The sequence below is a fragment of the Sphaerodactylus townsendi genome, linkage group LG12 (assembly GCF_021028975.2).
Source record: "Sphaerodactylus townsendi isolate TG3544 linkage group LG12, MPM_Stown_v2.3, whole genome shotgun sequence".
NCBI lineage: Eukaryota > Metazoa > Chordata > Lepidosauria > Squamata > Sphaerodactylidae > Sphaerodactylus > Sphaerodactylus townsendi.
The window spans coordinates 17,634,505-17,655,848 of record NC_059436.1 but is presented as its reverse complement, the minus strand read 5'-3'; the positions used below and the strand labels follow the sequence as shown (position 1 = coordinate 17,655,848).

The following is a 21,344-nucleotide window of genomic DNA, read 5'->3' as shown; positions in this document are numbered from 1 at the left end:
GGGCGATCTTTTTTGAGAAAATCTCTCTTCCCCCCAAGAAAAAACATGGGGCCTTGTGAAAAAAACCCAAATCTCACAAAAACTTTCACGCAGCTCTCAGAACAACGCGCGTGGGAGCCGGACGTGGCAGCAGCAACAGCAAGATTCCCTCTCAACTGTGTACCTGAAGATGGACCACTTTGCGCATCAGGCGATCAAAATACGCGTCCACGGCCTCCGTAAAACCCTTATAGGTCGTCCTCAGTTGCATGTTGGGGTCTTGGAGCAGCCAGCTAAAAAGGAAAAGGGCTTATGAAGAAGGTGGGAGCCAGAATTTGGGAAGAAAAGACTTAAAAGAGATATTGCTGGAAGGCTGAGGAAACAGAAAGATTTCCTTTGGAACCAAGCGCAGAGGTTGTTCTCACTTCTCCATGATGTCATGCTGAGTTTCTAACAAGTTAATCTCCTCTTGCTGTTCTTGAGACTGCATTCTGCATGATAATTCGGTCTAGTGGAAGTATGAAACTACATGGTAGGTTTCAGTGTCCAAAAAGAGGCTGGGTGTGTTGATCTACAGCAGAACAGTTAGATTCTGGTCCAGTGGGACCTTAGAGCTTTTCAGTGTATGAGCTTTGACTCTCAGAAGTTTTCTGGTCTCTCAGGCACTACTGGACTCGAATCCTGAGTTTAGGAGGGACTAGATATTAACAAAACTAATACAAAATTGTGTTCAATTACAGTGGACCCAGGGCAGATCCTTCAGAAGAAGAGGAGGAGGAGGAGGAGTTTGAATTTATACCCCACCTTTCTCTCCTGTAAGGAGACTCAAGGTGGGTTACAAGCTCCTTTCCCTTCCTCTCCCCACAACAGACACCTGGTGAGCTCAGAGAGAACTGTGGCTAACCCAAGGTCCCCTAACAGGAATGAAGGAGTGTGGAAACACATCTGGTTCACCAGATCAGCCTCTGCCACTCAGGTGGAGGAGTGGGGAATCAAACCCAGCTCTCCAGATTAAAATCCACCTGCTCTTAACCACTACACCACGCTGGAGAGAAGGTGGAAGTGGACACAGATTGCAAGGGAGATGTGCCAGGCAGGGTTGGAGCTGATCTCTGCAGAGGCTAAACCTCAGGGGGAAAACAAGTAGAGAAAAATAAATATGACACTGAGGTATGTTGAGCCCATCTCCCTTCTGTTTTCTTTTATATATTAAATTATGATGTACACTGCCCTGAGTCTACTGGGGAGGGCGGTCTAAAAATATAATAAACAAACAAACAAACAATTTGAAGCACCTCTGGACACCCCATGTGCTCCTCAAGCCTCTTACTGGAGACCACAGTGACACTAGGCACTAGAGAGAGGTGGGAGTAGTCCCTGCTCATTGGCATCATGAGTGAGTCCCAATGGAGGTAAAGAAACGAACTCAGGTGCAAAGAGGATCTAGAAAATAAGCCCTTGGCATTAGCAATTAGCACTTTTATGTGGAGAGGGAAAATGGAGGCGCCTGGCAGATTGGCCAAGGTCACCAGAGGATGTCAGCACAGACTGATGGTGGCACTTTTTGGAGTAAGTCAAGCTGATTCGTGCTGCAATAGTCCTCCAAGGATAGCACACTTGAAAGCAAACAGGATGCAACTCATTTGCAGAATGACACATCTGACGAAGTGCGAATCCCCAGAGAACGAGCGTGCAACCCAGGACTCAGGCGCAACCATGATCGAAATGCACGATCCTAAGTGCACAGCAGCTCTTTCCCGACGCAGAATTTTAAAATTATGTCGGAAAGATCCCAAGGAATCTGGCCTGGGGTTCATTTCAAAGCAAGTTTCTAGTCTTGTTAAGTTGCGAGAACAGGATTTACAAGCCCAGAGGCTGCGCCTGGAAAAAGCCTGTAGAGTTCAGGAAATGAGTTTCCTTTGAATTTTATTTTATTTATAGCCGTTCTCGCTGAGACTTAAGAAATATTGCAAAATTTAGCAAGCCATAGGAACAGCATAAGACTTATAACAAACAATGTTCCGGCCTCAGGGCCTCTGGAGGCTCTTCGCCGTTCCTACTGCCCGGCATTTCTTATCTTTCCTGTTACAATGCTATTTGTTGCAACTCCCGGCATTTCAAATATATTTGCAAAATCTCAAAACACGGTGTTGAAGCAACGCATGCAAATTTGGGGTGTGCGTGTGTATCTATTTGCATTCTTTGCTTTGAGTGCCAAAAAGGAACCCACTTGGCACTCCAAAGCAGTTATTTGGTTTTGATGCAAAGCACAAACAGGTACGCTGCGCACGCTTCTTTTCTGGTGCTTCGAGCCATTTTCTGCGGAACGCTATCAGCTGCTTTTGTGTAGGAGACTGGGAAAAAACCCATTCTTTTGAATAAGCAAAACCCGAAGAGCCAAGTCCGCAGACAAGCAGCCCTTCTGTTCCTGGCCGTAACAGAAATACCCTGACATTAGATTCCGGCTCATTCCCTCCACTCTGCATAAACTCATCTATTGTTCCCTCCCACCCCCGCCCCATTCTCAACCAACACCACACTCCACGTATTTTGCTAGGCCGCTTCATACTCTGGAAACAACTTTCTCTATCCACTGAGCCAATGGCCTCTCTCTGTCTTTGAAGGTTTTTTTTGAAAGGGGGACATGAAAATGGTTTCTGCACTGAATACAGGAGATACAATGGGAGGAGATTGAAAGGAATGCAAATCTTCAAAATCCCAGTTTTCACAGAATTGTGGAGTTGGAAGGGGCCATAAAGACCATCTATCCAACCCCCTGCTCAATAGAGGATCAACCTCAAACATCCCTGATAAGTGTTTATCCAGGTCCTGCTTGAAAACTGCCCATCCCCTCCCTGGGCAGCCGATTCCACTGCTGCACGAGTCATACTGTAAAAGGTTTTTTTCCTTTGGTTCCCCAGGAGGGTTTCGTTTAAGTTCTTGGATGCTGGTTTTGTACACTGTAATGCTGTTTTAATGGTTTAGTAATGACATAGAGCTTGTATTATGTTTGAATTAGTTTTAATTTATGCCCTGTCTGTTTATGTTCACCTTGTACATCGCCCTGAGCACTTCGGGGGAGGGCGGTATATAAATCCAATAATAAATAAATAAATAAAAATATCCAGCTAATACCTTTTCATCTGTAATTTGAACCCATTATTGCAAGTCCTATCCTTTGCTGCCACAGGAACCACTCCTTGCTCTCTCCTAAGCATGATGGAAAAGGCAATCAAGTCTCAGCTGACTTATAGCAGCTTGCCTGTTGTGGCTTTCCCTAAAAAATCTTGGGAATGATGTCTTCTGCACAAAGAAGCAGAAGGAACCAAACAAGAGTTCTCCTCGCACCAGAAAAAAATCTGCTAGGGGAGGGAGCCATATCGACCCTCATCCTTATCTTACAATTTCTCCCATCTCACATTCTGTTCCCATAGGACAGTTTCCAAATCTGCACACCTTCTGCATTGGGATAATGATGACTCTGCTGGTTGAAACCCAGGATGCTCATCCTAGGAAGATGTCACCAATTCAAATGGGCCATCAGCATCCAAACAATCTCACCTGGGCAAACCACCGAGGTCCCACTCAGAGCAGATGTACGGTCCTGGTCGCAGAATCACCCACAGCCCAACTTCTGCAGCTATCTTGATAAAAGCCCTAGATGGAGATTGAAACAGTTGACAGCTGCTGTTACACACACAGTTCCAAGATATAGCACGGACTGGCCCCAAAGTTGCCTGAAACAGCAGGGCCAAACACCTGGAGAGTGGGGAAGAGAGGAGCCACCAGGTAATTTTATTAGCGGACCGCAATCAAAGATTTAGCTGGTTGCTTCAATGCATTCTGAGGATTTCCGCTCTCCTTACCTCTTCAGCTCCTAGCCTTTCCCACATTTTTACCTCAGCATACAGTCTCCATTCTGCCCTTTCCCAATTCTCCATTGTTTTCTTCTGTATTTTCTCTGCCCCCCCCCCACAATTCTCCGTTGTTTTTGTCTGTATTTTCTCTTTTCCTGTGCCTCCCCTGTAGTTAATGGTACCCTGCCATTTCCTTTCAGCAGCTCCTTGCTCATTAATTAGTTCTTTTTTTCCTTTGCTTCCTACACTTGCTGAGATTCTCCATGACATCACAGCGTACTGACACCGTGCATCTCGGCACATTCAGACACCTGGCATTTCCACAGATTACAAATGAGACAGGATCAACAGGGACTGAAGCACTCTGTTCTCTATCTCGTTTGAAGTAAGTGGTTCATATGCAAAAAAAGGGCATTTGGAGGGTCATCCACGCAGCTTCGACCTGCAAGCTCAGACCAGCAACTGTTTCTGCCAAGTGTCAAGTTGCTCTTTCATATTCCACCCTTTTACTCTGCCTGGGCAAAGTTCATTCAGGAAACTGTTAAAAAACTGAACAAGCTTCATTTTTAGAGGAACAAGAATGGGAAAGCTATATGAGATATGCACTTTGAGAATGTAAAGGCCCTCCTACTGAACTTAATTGAATCTCATCCGTCAAATCGAACTTAATGGAAACTACATGAGAGAGAGCCCATGGAATCTCCTTCTCAGCTAATGATTTTTTTTGAATTCACAAAGACTTTGGAGAGCTTTCCTTCTGACCCTGTTCCAGGGATACCAATGTAGTCAGTGCCCAAGGTTCAACATTCTGTAAAACTCCTTCAATATTTTGCAATTTGGGGCAACTGAGCTATAGACTGTAGTTTTGATTTTTAAAGCTATGGAACCCTTGATCCCTAAATACTCACGGCAGATCCAGGTTTCCTCTGAAGTCAAACTTCCCTCTTGCTGCCTCATGAAGATTCCACGGAACGTACCTGGAAACACAGAATCAGTTGGCTGCGCTGCTCAGTGCTGCACGCAGGGATGACATAACAAAGCAAGGGATCGGTCACCCAGCCTTGTCTTCGGATCAAGGAGTCCTCTGAAGTAGATATGAGCCACTGGGAGCCCACAACCTACTTCTCACCCCTCCAAGCTATTTTATCTTCCCTCCAGGAGGCCTTACCGAATTTAAGCCCAGGTGTTGGAAAACACTTACGTGCAGTTTTACTCAGAAGAAAAAGGACCGAAAAAGTGCAACAGAAAATTTGTACCTTTCAAACATCACACCCCGTTTGAATTTGTGGCATAGCATGTGCAGAATACATAGTCACATATCTTTGTATACAGTGCTGCCCTTGAGAGCACGCCCTCCATGCCTCTGAGGTCCAGCAATTAAGCAATGCTAATTTTGTTGTGGATCGCAACCACTCACAGGGTTGCAATCACGTGCGTAGCAAAATACACATGTGTGCGTAAAATACACACTGACAACCAGTGTGGTATAGAAGTTAAAGAATTAGCCTGGAACTGGGGAGGCCCACATTCAGACCCCAACTCAGCACATCCTACTTCACAGGGCTGTTGTGAAGATCAAATGACAAAGGGGAGGGCCAGGTATACCGTCCTGAACTCCCTGCTATACAACCTGCTTCGACTGCAATGGGATCTGGATGGCACTTACGTGGTGAGCGTGTTTAAGCCGCAGGCTTTCATCTTAAGCAGGCGGTCTCTCCAGTATTCTCGGGGGACCCGGAAATAATGCACCGACCCTCCAAAGATGCGAAAAGGCAGGCCTTCCAGTAGGAACTGTGAGTCTTCAGCCTGCAAGCCCATCGTCCGGCCCCACACCCGCATGGGGACCAGTTCACTCCAGTTAAACCTTGAACGGGAAAGGGGAAACTCAGCAGGGCTTGACCAGGGGCGAGGAAGACAATTCTCAAAGCGACCGACACGGCATCAACTGGGCGTTCTGAATGCTACTAAGCCACATCACGGACAGGGAGGGAAAGCGAGATGTTCTGGTCTTCTGGCAGTCGCTCAGCCTGACCTTTGCACTGCTGAGACCCCGAGGGAAAAAGATTCAGGGCAGCCCTACAGAACTTGGGGCAAAGCAGAAAACATGTCAAAAAACGGACCGGAAAAATTATACAAGACACACGTATGCTGCTAAAGTGGCATTCAATGTATTACCCTCTTATATTTCTAATCATACATAAAATACAAGTGCAACAATGCTTATTTGTATTTCTATTCCAAGTGGACTTCCTTGGAAGGAGCGCAGGGATTTTCTCACGCGTGCTGAAACAGTTCACTCTCAGTTTAGTGCACACTCAAAACAGTCCAACGTATTAGTCCTGCTCTTCATATATTTGTATCCAAAACCATAGTCATAGGATATTATCCTGACATTTACAAAGTTCTTATTCTTCAAGAGTATGTTGTTATTCTGGATACGTGGCTGAAATCTTACGTGAGCTCCTGCTGGAGTCCATTTAAAGGAGCCTTGTTGCAATGCGGAGAAAAATTCAGCAAGCAAAAAGTTCAGCAAGCAGAAGCTAGTCGCGTAACTAAAGCTTTTCGATGCCTTCTTCAGTGCTCCGTATTTGCCATTATCCTTGTCATTCCAAATCTTGTTACTCTCTTAATGGATGTCATCGAAGAAGGCATCGGAAAGCTTTAGTTACGCGACTAGCTTCTGCTTGCTGAACTTTTTGCTTGCTGAATTTTTCTCCACATTGCAACAAGGCTCCTTTAAATGGACTCCAGCAGGAGCTCACGTAAGATTTCAGCCACGTATCCAGAATAACAACATACTCTTGAAGAATAAGAACTTTGTAAATGTCAGGATAATATCCTATGACTATGGTTTTGGATACAAATATATGAAGAGCAGGACTAATACGTTGGACTGTTTTGAGTGTGCACTAAACTGAGAGTGAACTGTTTCAGCACGCGTGAGAAAATCCCTGCGCTCCTTCCAAGGAAGTCCACTTGGAATAGAAATACAAATAAGCATTGTTGCACTTGTATTTTATGTATGATTAGAAATATAAGAGGGTAATACATTGAATGCCACTTTAGCAGCATACGTGTGTCTTGTATAATTTTTCCGGTCCGTTTTTTGACACGCTCTTTGAGACGCACGTTTCCATTCATAAATTGCAAAGCAGAAAACACCCAGTTGGAAACCCAGGGGAAATCCCGGCTTGGGTGCCAGCCCGCTTCTTAACACACTGCAGGCAGGATGAACGCAATTGCCCAGATGAACTTAAGAATATAAGCCTTGCTGGATCAGGCAAAGGTCCATCAAGTCCAGCAGTCTGTTCACACAGCGGCCAACCAAAGCCCACAAACAGAATGGCTGCAGCAGAATTATTGTGCCTGAGTTCCACAGCACCTAATATAACAGGAAAGCTCCTCTGATACCGGAGAGGATAGCTGGGCATCGTGACTATATTTTGTCTCACCAAAAGTAAAACTGTAACTTCATTCACCACATCCTGGATGGTCTTTCTCCTAGAATGCTCTATTTGGGTCCAAGTGCCTACCTAGTTCTGAATAGAGCATAGCTGTGGTGGCGAACCTATGGCACTCCAGATGTTCATGATCTACAATTCCCATCAGCCCCTGCCAGCATGGCCAATTGGCCATGTTGGCAAGGGCTGATGGGAATTGTAGTCCATGAACATCTGGAGTGCCATAGGTTCGCCACCACTGGAGTATAGCATCCATTTTGACTAGTAGCCTATCCTCCATGAGCACGTCCACTTCCCTTTTAAAGCGGTCCAAGTTGGCAGCCATCACTGCATCCTGAGGCAAGGAGTTCCACAGTTTAGCAATGTGTTGCATGAAGAAATACTTCCTTTTGTCTGTTTTGAATCTCTCAACCCGACTTTGCACTCATCTGGTATCTCATTTAAACTGGGCTGATACCTGCAAAAACAGCAAAGATCCTCCCCATTTCTGAAAAGCCCTTCATTGGGGCCAATGGACTCATGCCACCCAAAAGGGTAGCGAAAGGCCAGGGCTGTGGTGCAACTTGGCTGGAAACTCAGGGTGGGAACTGACCAATGTCTGCTCTGCCCTTGGGAATGACCCCATCCACACACACACACACCCCACACTGGCATCCGTTCCAAACGCCAGCACAGCTCCACCATGGCCAGGACTTCTGGCTTTTGCAGTCGCAAGGCTTGGGGGGGGGGGGGGGGCCCGCCACGTATCTGCCCCTGGCAGAATGGACATGCCAACTCATGGCTGCGCTGGCTCCAGAGGTAAGTCCTCCCCCTGCTTCTGGATCGGGCTGCCCAAATCAGGCCCACAACTACAAACATAGGAAGGGGCTCACCAGCCCTCAGCAAACTAGGGTTGGTGCTTGCAAACAGAAACTGGCCATGACTCCAGAAGAGCCAGCTGAGCTTGCCTGTGGGCCTCTGTGGCCTGTAGAGTTCCAGGGCAGGGGAGTCTATGGAGCACACAGAGGACAAGGGTTGCGAGATGGAAGAAACAGCTGAGGCATCATTAAACCGGGCAGAGAGTTCCTTGCAAGGCTCCTCTCATTGATTTCACGCCTCCTCCTTTTTTTACCCTCCCGCACAGAAATCCATGCCAACGTTCTCAGCTGCCTCCAAATTCCTGGACCGTCTGCTTCATTCCTTAGCCCCCTTTTCCCTCTTCCAAATCTCTCACCCTAGGGGGCATTTCCTTCCGTTGCTCTCTAGCAGCCATTCGGCCTTTCTCCCTGGTGTTCGTTGGTTCTCCAAACATTTTCCAAATTACATATGTTATCCTGCGACTGTTTTTTTTTTTTAAGTCTGCAGATTGGAGACCTCCTTACCAGGCTCTCGAAACAGTAGGAAAGGCCATTGGCACGCCATGGAACACGAGGCTATTTTCCAGCAGAGCCAAATTTCTTCAAGTATGTTAAAGGGAAGTTTCCAACAATAAATTGCTCAATACTCTGCATGTGCCTTGATGTTTGGAATTGCCACACGGGGCTTTCAAGTCAGAGGTCCCCATCTGTCCTGTTTCACCAAGCAACTCTCAAGCCTAGTTTGGTTGCTTGTTTGCAAAGAACAAAATGATAGCAGGTGGCCGGTGAGGAACTTAAGTCTTAGAACAGGGCTACTTATGCTGAGATTAACAGACAGGCCAGGAGCCAAAGAGCTGAATGACAGCTCCCCTGAGAGCACGGTGTCTTTTGATTCCCCCCACCCCACCCCAAGACAGAGAGCTGAAGGAACAGGAGTAGCACTAAAAACGTCCAGGAAGTTTATGGCAGATGCAAGATTCAGACTTCAGATGAATTGGAACCAAACGGCCATCTGGCTCAACCAAAGTGCTACAAAAGAATACTTTCAAAATTACGTCGGCCTCCTCGAAGAACAAGCCCGAGCTCTCTCAAGCTGCCTTATCAAGTGTGCTTTGCAGAAAATGGAAAAATAAAATCCACGTGCTCCTGCCAGAAATGCCTTTCCACCATGTGTAAGAGAGTTTGGCAGGGGGGAACGGCTCAGGAGAAAAGGAGAGTAGAGTTGACATAGCATGGCACAGTGGTTAAGAGGCAGACTCCAGTTTGGAGAACCGGGTTTGATGCCCCACTCCTCCACATGAGCAGCGGAGTCCAATCTGGTGAACCAAGTTTGTTTCCCCGCTTCTCGACATGAAGTCTGCTGGGTGTCCTTTGGCTAGTGACAGTTCTCTCCAATCTCTCCCAGTCCCACCTACCTCACAAGGCGTTTGTTGTGGGGAGAAGAAGTGAAGGAGTCTGTACGCCACTTTGAGACTCTTTACAGTTGAGAACAGCGGGACATAAATCCAAACACAACTTCTCTTTTAAAGAGAGGGACCTCCGCAAACAAGCTACACTAAATATTGCTACTCTAAAGAGGAAGGGGTTTGCGGGGGGAGCACCATGTTTCTGCGGCAAAATGAGGCTTGACAAGACTACACACACACATACACACCAATCTATCATCAAGGAAACTAAACATCATCAGTATCAAGGAGGCTAAACCTAAAGGCCCAGGATAGCTTGGAAGCAGGGCTGCCGAGAGGAAGGCCTGGGGGGGGTCACCCTGGGGAACTGGGCCAGGGCTCACTAGGATGTGGCTATTCACATTTGGGAGGCCCTTAACTGAGGGGATAAGAAGGGCAAGAGAAGATGTGGGTTGGCCTCTTTCTCACTCTCTCAATTTTCCCCACCAAAAAAGGGGGACCACAGCCATTACTCCTTAGTGGAAGGGCAAGATGTATATAAACTAATCTAGATGAAAAAACCACCCATGCTGCCAGTGCCAAACATGGAGAAGGCCAGGGTGGTGTAGAAGAAAGCTCCCCAATATGGTACCCACAGGTGCCAGGATGCAAATCAATACCTTACCTGGTGCCCACCAAGCCTTTTTACAAAACCGGCAGGCTGAGGTGCAACTTTTCCCCAGCTGGCCTTCTGACTAGCCACCGGCTGCACAGATTTTAAGAAAGCTGCTGTGGGGACTGTGGGGGGCAAAATAGGGGAGGGAGCAACTATGTGTATCATCCTGAGCTCCTTGACAAGTCATTGTGGCTCCTTGACAAGATAAAAATGCAGTTGCTGGAGGAATGGAAATTATTTATTTTCACACGATGCTCGAATAGAATCTGGGTGCTGTGAAGGGAGACCTGGGAGAAATCTTAGTCCAGGAACTTCTGGGGATTCTCGGCAGCCCCGCTTGAAAGGGCTGGCTAAAAAGCACAGATAGTACCTCTGTACCACCTCATCCCCGCAGGCACTGGAAAGAACCAGCAGGCAGGGATAATACCTGGAAGAAGGAAACCCAGATTAAACACAGTTGAGCCATGCAGCATGCTGAGATTTGCATCAGTTCTAATGGCGGAAGTTGAACAATCAACATGAAACACAAGCAAAGATAGTCCCGGTTAGTATTTACAAGGAGACCACCAAAAAAGTCTAGAGTTACGACCCAACATTGGCAAACCACCTCTGTATATCTTTTGCCTGAAAACCCTGCGGGGTTGCCATATGCTGGCTGCAACAATGGCCAGATAAATGTACTCTCATCGTCTCTCAATAAATGTGGCTTAGGGCGGCATAGAACAATATATATATATATATACACACACACACACACACACACATATACATACATATATATATATCTCTCTCACAGATTTATACACAGATTTATATATATATATATATACACATACATACATATATATATATATATATATATCTCACAGATTTATACACAGATTTATATATATATATATATCTCACAGATATATATATATATATATATATAAATCTGCGTATTTTTGCGTATATAAGAACATAAGAAAGAGCCTGGTGGATCAGACCAGAGTCCATCTAGTCCAGCACTCTGCTACTCGCAGTGACCCACCAAGTGCCTTTGGGAGCTCACATGCAGGATGTGAAAGCAACAGTTAAAAAGCCTCACTGTCAAAGATTCAGCGGCACCCAAACATACCAAAGTGGGGAGGCGAATAAAAAGGGGACAGAAAGCTGACCCCTGTTTAACCAAAGAAGGGGAAAGGAAAAGAGAGAGGAAACAGGGAAAGAAGAGGAACGAAGATCATCCAGATGACCACCATTGTGGTTCTCAAACACAGGCCTGGAGGAACATCTCTGTCTTACAGGCCCCTTGAAATTGTGTCTGACCTTGGAGGGCCCATGTCTCACTTGACATCGAGTCCTACCAGGCTGGGGCCAGAGTGGAAACGGTGCCCTGGCTTTTTATTTGGACATTTTGAGAGCAGGGTGGTGGTGGTGGTGGTGGTGATTTTTTGATTTTCTATCTCAAGCAGTAAAATGTGCTGGGCCCATCAAGGGTCGAAGCTAGAACCCCAAGACAGAACAAAACCTGCTATCAAGGGGAGGCATCCAATAATTCATGTGGACACAACAGTGCCAAGATGAGGACAGAGGGCACCTTTTCAACCAGGCGGCTTCAAAGACCCAAGACACCAAATGATCAATGGGTAAAGAACCTGTTATCCTTCAAAGAGTTTTCACGGACATAACATACTTTTTTAAAAAACAAAACAAAAACCTTCTACTTACACCAAGATCAACAAGAGCTAGTGCGAAGCTAGCGGCAAGAACTGATTTACGGCCATGGCAGCGCTCGTCTTTCCTTACCCATTACTTTTTATGATAGAAAAAGGATGGTTATATTGTAACGTTTATTTAAGGCTTTTCAATCATCTCTAGCTAGATTCGCTGCCGTTCTCCCTCGCGCCGGCGGCACCTTCCTAGCATGCAGAGACTTGCCACAGCAGCAGCTGGGTTCTGCATTGCACCGTTTCTCTGATGTCGTTCCGGGCTCCCCAGATTTCAGCTCTTAGGAATTCAGCACAAAACACACACGTGCCTTTCCCCTGCAGCTGCCCTTTGTAGCTGGCTCAGCCTTTGACTTCTCTTTATTCCAAAAGCTAACTACATTGCTTGCTAAGTTTAATCTGCCATACTCATGCTGGTGACGCTCTGCTCCCTTACTTGGCAGTCAGCCCCATTGGAATTTGCTTCTGAGCAATCACCCCTACGATCGGGCTGCACATATTCATACAGTGCTTAAAGCTTAGGCATGCTCGCAAGCAACCCTGCAAGGTAGATCTAATAAATTATTCCTGTTCTGCAGAGGAGTGGCGGGGTGGCAGCCAGGAAAAAAATGCTTGCCTAAGGCTCCTTCCGCTCATGCAAAATAATGCACTTTCAATCCACTTTCAATGCACTTTGCAGCTGGATTTTACTGTGTGGAATAGCAAAATCCACTTGCAAACAATTGTAAAAATGGATTGAAAGTCGATTATTCCACATGTGCGGAAGGGGCCTAAGGCTCGTATGATCAAATTGTGGCTGAGATTTTGGATTTCTTTTAATGGTTTGGTATTATTTAAAGTATCTGTAACACGCAGCCAAACATACCTTTGAGGGCTTCCTCAATTAAAACAAAACATGCAGTTACAATAAAACTCATATGAGAAACTGCCACATAAAAGTCAGCCATAAAAACAGCCTCGTCATAAAATTATCAGCTATTAAATCAAGAGCGGCGACCGGGTCAGGAGGAGGACAATGGGCTGGGCTGTACTTCATTGACAGAAAACAAGTTAGGAGCTGGGGACTCCCTGGCTAGATGCATGCACCTATACCGCATGCTTATTTTATCCACACCAGAATTTTGAGGTACGTTATGCTGAGGTCGAGTGGACCTTAGAGCCCAAGGTTGGTGGGGTAAACTTTGTAGCCAAGTGGAGACTTGAACTTGTGCCTCCCCAATCTTAGGTAGGCACACTGAGGCCAACAGTCTGGGCCCAAGGTTGGTGGGGTAAACTTTGTAGCCAAGTGGGGACTTGAACTCGTGCCTCCCCAATCTCAGGTAGGCACACTGAGGCCAACAGTCTGGGCCCAAGGTTGGTGGGGTAAGCTTTGTGGCCGAGAGGGGACTTGAATGCAGGGCCTCCCCAATCTCAGGCACAATGACCCCCACACAGAGAGACTCATTCTGAGTCCAATGACACAACAACCCTGCCTGAGTGTTCTTGAGCATCCTAACTTGGCGGTGGTGTTGCCAATTCTCGGTTTGAGACCCCAAGTCCCGTTTGCAGAACTGCAGTTCTAAGGCTCGTCTGTGGAAAGGGTTGACGTCTGCAGCAGCAACACAACAATCGTCACAGAGTGCTCCTTGCAGTGCCAAGCTCTGGTAGACAGTGCTGATCTCATACCTAAATAAAGACCTTCCTCCAGAATCTCACCAGGTGAGCTTCAACCAGTCATAGTCGCTTTCAACATGGCCTATTTCTCAGAGTCGCTATGTGGATTAAATGTGACTCTCTTTGAACTCGGGGAGGAACAGGATTTTAAAGGAAGCAAGTTAAGTTATATTGGGAAACCACAAATGTTAAACTGATCGAACTCCGTAGTCAACTTACCTGAGCAGGGTTGATCGTGGTCAGTACTTGGATGGGAGACCATCAAGGGAGAAACCACCCCTGTTCATCTCTTGCCTTGGAAACCCTACAGGGTCGCCGTAAGTTGGCTGTAACTTGATGGCACTTTCCATCGCCAACCCCACCTAGTTTGGCTAACCCAATCTCTACCCATCTCAGAAGCCAGGTGGCTCTCGAACGGAAGACCATAATGTCCAGGGTCACGGCAACGGAAAGCCACTTTTGCTGGGGGTGGTTTGCCTTAAAATCCCCGTGAGGGATTGCCACAAGTCAGTTATGACTTGACGGTAATTATCACTGTATTAACAACTTCAGGGGGAAATGTTAAATAAAATTAGACTTAAAAAAAAAAACCTTGCCTATACTGAACATCTGCACATGCAATTAGTAAGCACCGCAATTACAGAAATGTATCATATGTGTTTCCCTCTTTCTCTGCAGAGACTGCTCTACCCCCTCTGACCGCAGTGTCGGAACAGCGTGGATCAATTTTTACTTAACCTCTTGGCAAATCTTGAGCCGATATACATTACGTTAAAATGAATTGTAAAACGCATTTCCCCACTGACTTCAGGGCTCTGTTTACTGCTCAATATTAAAAGGAGAACGGAGATAAGGACAGATGTGGCATCTTTCCTCCGAGGGGGAATAAATCGAGGAATACGATAACACGGCAGGCAAGAAAGAAAAAAAGCAGCCTAGAAGAAAAGAGATGCGGGGGGGGGGGGGGGGGGCGGGGAGCCAGGACTGAGTCAGTTCCCAGGGAAAGAAATCTGCACTGCTGCTCAGATGCTCCAGCCTAGCTAAGGGGACTCACATTTGTGAACAGATGTATGCATTTATATCAGCAGCAGTATCAGGAATTACCGTTGTAAAACTGCTGTACATCTAATGCCTATGCATGAACAGTTCATCTGTATTCAAATGTACACGATAAGGATGCAGAATACTCACATTTAAGTGGTTTAAACTATAAGTATTATTCTAACTGCCTTACCTGAATGGTCCAAGTTAGCCTTGCCAGATCTTGGAAACTAAGAAGAATCAGCCCTAGTACTTGGATTGGACACCATCAAAGAGGTCCAGCGTAGCTACGGAGAAATTGTGTGTTCCTGTATTGCAGGGGGTTGAACTTGGGCTCCTTCCGCACATGCAGAATAATGCACTTTCAAACTGCTTTCAATGCTCTTTGAATCTGTGTGGAATAGCAAAATCCACTTGCAAACAGTTGTGAAAGTGGTTGAAAATGCATTATTCTGCATGTGCGGAAGGGGCCTTGATGGCCCTTGGGGTCTCTTCCAACTCTGTGACCCTAAGATTCTAAGCCAACTCTGTTCATTTTGTCTTGGAAACTCTACACAGGGCAAAAACATGCAAGTTCACATCTTAAACCAGAAACAGGGCCAGGTCCACACGGAATAGATTGGGGTGTTGCATTTCAGGGCTTCTGTTACTCAGCACAAATCCTGGTATATTGACACTCTTGGGCTCAGTTCAGGGTTTTTAGAAACAGGCAGAAAATTCAACAAGGATCTTTGCAGCTTGGTTGGGGCATCTTTAAATTTCCAGACATAAGTGACTGGTTTTTAAATAGCAAGTTGTTGCTCGGGGGCCAGACCTGTTTTTCCTTTCTTTGTTTCATATCTTCCTGGCTGTTTTGTTGACATTCCATGCTGGATTTATTGGTAGATATGGTCTGCCAACACCTGTTGAATCCCTGGAGATAGAACAGTGTTAGCGCACCACTGATTGGAAGAGAAAGCACATAAGCTAGATTATCAGTAAATATGGCTTGTCTACACCATTTGAATCACTGAAGATACTGCCGTCAGTGTTAGCACCATGAGGATTAGAAGAGATTGCACATCTAACAAATCACTGTTATGCCACTGAATCTCAACCAAAGTTAATTCTGTTTCAGGAGAGGAGAGAAAGCAGAACTGAAACCTGGCTTAAGGTGAAACCATGCAAAACACTGAATGTAGAAATCAATACTAGTTGCTCATCTAGCAGAGAAACGGCTATGTCCTGTGATACTCATTATGCAGGTTTCTAAGTCACACAGAATGCTTCATCATGCAATACGCCACACTTTAAAAAAAGAAGAAGAAAATGGGACTCCTAGAGAGAAAGGGGAATAAAAGAGCCACTGAGTTTTGATCAAACGCTCTTTCAAGACCAGCCATAGCTCTGCTCATACTGTGAACAGTCCACCAATTGTTATGCGACAAAAGATGTCAAGAATTAATCTGTTACAATCTGCACTTTGTTCAGTTCGAGAACAACACTTCTAAAAAAAAGAGAGACAACGTTGTGTATATGGCTGCCAATGTTTAAAGCACTTCACATATATGCTAATCTTGAAAACAGCCAGGACAGCCTTTTCTCCCCATATTATGATATTATGGAAGGGGGTGGGGATGAGAGACTGACCACACAATGGGTCTATAACCAAAATTAGATCTGAACCATCACCCTCTTGGACCACAGGTCAACCATGTGTGAGTGTCCAACTATGCCCCAGTTATTATGCGCCCAGGCAACTGTGATTTTCCTGTGTTCCTCTGTTCTTCCAGCTCTCGCAACTCCTGGAAAAAAATTACTTCTGCGGTTAGAGAGACCACGTGGAAGAATAGGGGTGCAGGGTTGCAATGAAGGAGCTTTGCTAAACACAAGGAGAAATTCACGTAATTTGAACCCTGCAGCCTTCCTAAGCTCACACCAGCATAGTTAAGAGCAGCCAACTCTAATCTGGGTTTGATTCCCTTCTCCTCCACATGAAGCCTGCTGGGTGACTTTGAACTAGTCACAGTTCTCTCTGAACTCTCTCAAGGTGTCTGTTGCAAGGAGGGTAAGCCACTTTGAGACTCCTTACAGGAGAGAAAACCAGGGTATAAAAACCCACTCTTCTTCTACTCCTCTAAGTAAGCCCTGCAACTCTAGCAATGATCTTTCCAGGAGACGGGATGGTGTGGTGGTAGTGCAGGAACAGAAACAAACCCAGGAAAACCCTGAGCGTCTTCTACTGTTGGATAGAAGCCGATAAACATGTTTTGGTCACAAACCCCATGCAGGTCTGCTATACAGGAGCAGGTGAGACAAACAGGGGGAGAGATCTTTATTTTTTTTAGTAAAAAGATACCAAGGCAATGACAACCAAAATAGAAGGATGACACATGGCTCAAGTACACCAAGCGCTTCAAAATGAGCTACTCTAAGTCCACATTGCATTTTTAGCATCACTACTGCTATCTGGAAAGTCATTAAAAACTTTTCTTTTCTTCTTTCTGGCCATTAGCATGGAAATAGGCTGAAATTCCAGAGTATCCTTTATCTGCTTGAAGCGCTCACAAATACACACTCCAGGGCAGACTGACCAGTTGGGTTATTTTGTTGGCCACCCTATAAAAACTAATGCAAAGAAAGTCCACAACGCTTGAATAGGCTGTGACTTCCTGTAAAGGAATAGGGGGGTTTGCCCTTTTTCCAGTAACGTACCAAAAAACAGGGTTCTTGATCCAGGTACTCTCAAACGGCTGAGTTTTTAAGTTTGTTAAAAAGAAAGAAAAGAAAATACAATCAGGTTTCTCTCTCAGCTCTAACAGTTCCAAGCATATAAAAACAATACAGCTGAAGGCATGAATTGACTTTTAGAATGTAGCAAGTCTCTGAAGGAATGAATCTTATGTCATGGTTTTATGGCATCTCTTTCTCTAGTCCTCAAACAGGAAGATGACTCCCACCCAATCACTCTTGGTAATTCAAAATCAAAGATGTTGCCATGGCAAAAGTCAATTTCTGTTTGTGTAAATACAAACACAGTTTACAACCTTAATCCGAAGATGAAAACAGAGCAGGCAGGCTGACTGATGACATTCCCACGCTCAGCTAAGAATTGCTCCCTGAACCCTGAAGTACACCCAATGCATTTGCAGTCCCCTTCCAATTTAAAAGCAGGGAACTTTTTCTTCTGGTCAAATTTATACTAGAGGAAGAACAATGAATTATAGAATAGAATCATAAAATTGGAAGAGACCACAAGGGTCATCCAGTCCAACCCCCTGCCATGCAGGAAGACACAATCAAGACATTCCTGACAGATGGCCATCCAGCCTCTGTTTTAAAACCTCCAAAGAAGGAGATTCCACCACAATCCAAGGTAGTGCATTCCACTGTCTAACAGCCCTTACCGTCAGGAAATTCTCTCAATGTTTAGGTGGAATCTCTTTTCCTGTACCTTGAATGCATTACTCCTTGAAGCAGCAGAAAACAAGCTTGTTCCATCTTCAACATGACATCCCTTTCAAATATTTAAATATGGCTATCATGTCACTACTTAACTTTCTCTTCTCCAGACTAAACATATCCCGTTCCCTAAGTTTCTTCTCGTAGGGCATGGATTCCAGACCTTCTACCATTCTGGCTGCTTTCCCTTGGACTCGTTCCAGAATGTCAATATCTTTCTTGAATTATTATTATTATTATCCTATATGTTAGCCATTCAAAATGGACTTTAACCAGCTCAGATGGAAAGTTATGCGGTACATTCATGTTGCATGAACACAGCACATTTCAGAATCAAGATAAATCTCTGGAGGGAAGGATTTCACTCCTAGAGCATGAAAATTCAACACACTAGTTTCAGCAACACACAGCTTTTGCATCTCATAATACTGGCATCTTTTAAACATAGTTATTAATTTAAAAAACTCAAATCAAAATTCCAAATGAGTAGATAGTTAACCTGTTCTAGGAAAAGTAACGGCATTTTCTGCATGTGTGATCTCAAAGACTTCACTGTGGTATAAGTGTTAATTGTGAGTCAAAGCCCACTTTGTCAGATGCATGAAGCTATCCCCTAAATAGTCACCTTTACGTGTCACAAAACATACATGTACGCGCTCACACCCAAATACAGAAAAGAGGAAGGACAGAACAAGAAACTCTTTTACAAGTGGGGCAAAATCCAAACCCCAGCAGGAGTGTAGGCCCATTTATGGTTGGCGGTTACTCAGAAAACAGGTGACTGAGCCTGTTCTTGCACCTTCAACCAATTACAAAAAAAGAAAAAGAAAACCCTCAGGGCAAAGTACGGCATGGATATAAGCATTTCCACTGGTTCATTGCTGGCGATCAAAACACAGTTCAAAGGGATAGCTCCACAGTCTCAGCCAAAAAGCAGCACCGTTAATCTGTCTGCTATGCAAAAAACTAGTAAGCACAACAGCCCAATAAATGGATACTTGACCCATTCAGGAGGTACGTGAGAGATTTGGGGATGCCAACTGGTCTCCAGAAAGACACCCTGTCTGTTTATTATGGGCTTTGTGGGATGCTATTTAACAAGTAGAATGCCAGCACAGTGTAGTGGTTAAGAGCAGTGGACTCAAATCTAGAGGACCAGGTTCAGTTCCCCATTCTTCCACATGAAGCCTGCTGGATGATCTTGGGCTAGCTAGCTGAAGTTCTTTCAGAACTCCCCCAGTCTATGGGAAGACAGGCAATGGCAAACCACCTCTGAATGTCTCTTGCCTCGAGATCCGAGTTCAATTCCCCACTCCTTTACATGAAGCCTGCTGAGTGACTTTGAGACAGGCATAGTTCTCTCAGCCCATGCAGAGGCAGGCAATGGCAAACAGCTTCTGAACATCTCTTACCTTGAAAACCCTTTAAGGTTGCCATAAGTCGGCTGAAACGTGATAGCAGGCGGATGTTCAACAGGTAACACTATTTACCTCTGTGTGGTGAAAAGCTTCACCTGCCCATTTTCATACATTAGACCTGTTAAAGGGATGGGTTTGTTTGTTTTTCTAGACACCTCCTCTGTGAGGAATAGGGAGAGAAAAGCATGGCTGTCCATGCAAAATAGGGACAACTGGACAAGGAGGGCAACTTTTGAAACATCTGCTGTTGCAATGCTACTGACAACAGGCTGATCTACACCAGGGAGCAGCTACTCAGCTGAGGAAGAGCCTCATCAGCTGATTTCTGTCAAAGGCACAGAGGGGCAAGTCTGGCAGGTTGGGTAAGGGGGTCAGCCACAATATTTTTTTTAAAAAATCCATCTTTTCAATCAGTCTGCTACATGAGCAAGGGGATTCCGTAAGGAGTCTTGCCAAACTTTTGAAAATAAAAAAAAAATAAAAAATCAAGACTCCTGCTGCCGCCTGAGCTCTTACCACCAGCTTCATCAGCAGATTTTTCTTTTAAATATTTATGCCCTCGTATTCCCGGGTGATGCGCCTGTTTTTGCAAGGCAGCTCGTTAATTATCACATTTGCAGGTGACCCAGAAATCAGCTCCAGACTGGAAAAGTTCTGCTTGCTGATCAGATTGCGGTTGAGGCCCTTGAAAGCGGGAAGGGGGGGTGGGGGGGCTAATCTGGTCAACTGGCAGTCCTAGCATGAAAAAAAATGTAATTGGGAAGTGGGTGGGAGAAAAGAGGCGCAGAAAATGAGAAAAGGAGAGGGGGGGTATTTTTCCTTAAAAATTGGGGCCTGGATAGAAAAACTTTAAAGACCCCTACAACCCCCCCCCCCCGCCCCCGTAATATAAAAGGACTTATTAGGGGAGAAATGAAGGGAGGAACTACATTCTACCTACAGGCTTAAAAAACAACATGGTTAAACTACAGGTAAATTTCAACAGGGAAGCCCACTGGGGGATACAAGGAGGGTCTTTTAAGCGAATGGTGTGGGCGTGGCCAAACCCTCGGGGGCGTGTCCCAAGGGGCTAATTAGCATAGAGCGCCGTAGCCCCGCCCCCTCCTCGCCGGGGCTTTCGCTCACCTGCGCACCACGACGGCCCCCAGCAGGAGCAGGAAGACGCCCCCCAAGAGCCGCCTCCGCCGGCGACCCCCGCAGCCCCACATGGCCAGGAAGGCGTCCGGCCCAGCCCCGGCTCCGTTACCAGGGTATCCGACGTCCACCACCATTGGCAGTACCGTTACTAAGACGGACTCCTCCCATTGGAGGAGGGCGGACCCCTCTTTCGCCCCCGATTGGCCGCTATGGAGAGATCAAAAGGAGGGGCGGGAGTTTGCCGCTGCTTCAAGCGGATTGGGCAGAGGCGTTCCACACGAGGCGGGTCTTTATTCTGGGTTGGGTGGCGGTGGGGTCGATCGTATTTCTTGCTCTCCGCCCCTAATCTCCCGCCCCCCCCTTCTATGCAAATATTTGACTGAAATTGCTTAGCATCCCCAACCGCCAAATCACTCGCTCGTGTGGGGGCTGAGGGAGGGACTGCGCAAGTTCACAGAGCTGGGATTTTTAATTAATAATTGTTATTAATTATCAACATTATTAATCATTGTTAATAATATATTACTATTTATGAATAGTATAAAATAATATATTTTTGATAGATATATGGATCTACCTCTTTATGGTATACCTGTTTATTTGGTGGGAAAGCACTAAGCAATGGTCCAGGGTGGATTTGCCCTGGGAAAAACTCACCTGTTCAAGACCCATAATTTCTGCTTCAGTAACCCATGCAGTTAATTTGGATAACAGGTACTTTGCACATAGCTTTCCTACTTTAGGAAGGAAA

At 45.7% G+C, this 21,344-nt stretch overlaps 1 protein-coding gene across 2 annotated transcripts in view; it reads right to left on the bottom strand.

Moving 5' to 3' along the window:
• Positions 1-20,740, bottom strand: part of GLB1L2 (galactosidase beta 1 like 2) — a 63,528-nt gene extending 42,788 nt beyond the window's left edge. The window contains exons 1-6 of one of the 2 annotated variants that reach the window (XM_048512511.1): positions 20,582-20,740; positions 10,565-10,621; positions 5,503-5,700; positions 4,745-4,813; positions 3,541-3,636; positions 164-272 (exon numbers count right to left, since the gene is read on the bottom strand). In XM_048512511.1, the coding sequence (XP_048368468.1) occupies positions 164-272; positions 3,541-3,636; positions 4,745-4,813; positions 5,503-5,700; positions 10,565-10,621; positions 20,582-20,727 (675 nt within the window). In that variant the 5' untranslated portion in view covers positions 20,728-20,740. The remainder of the gene's footprint in view (positions 1-163; positions 273-3,540; positions 3,637-4,744; positions 4,814-5,502; positions 5,701-10,564; positions 10,622-20,581) is intronic. The other variant, XM_048512512.1, reaches the window with a different exon arrangement.
• Positions 20,741-21,344: the final 604 nt, after the last annotated feature.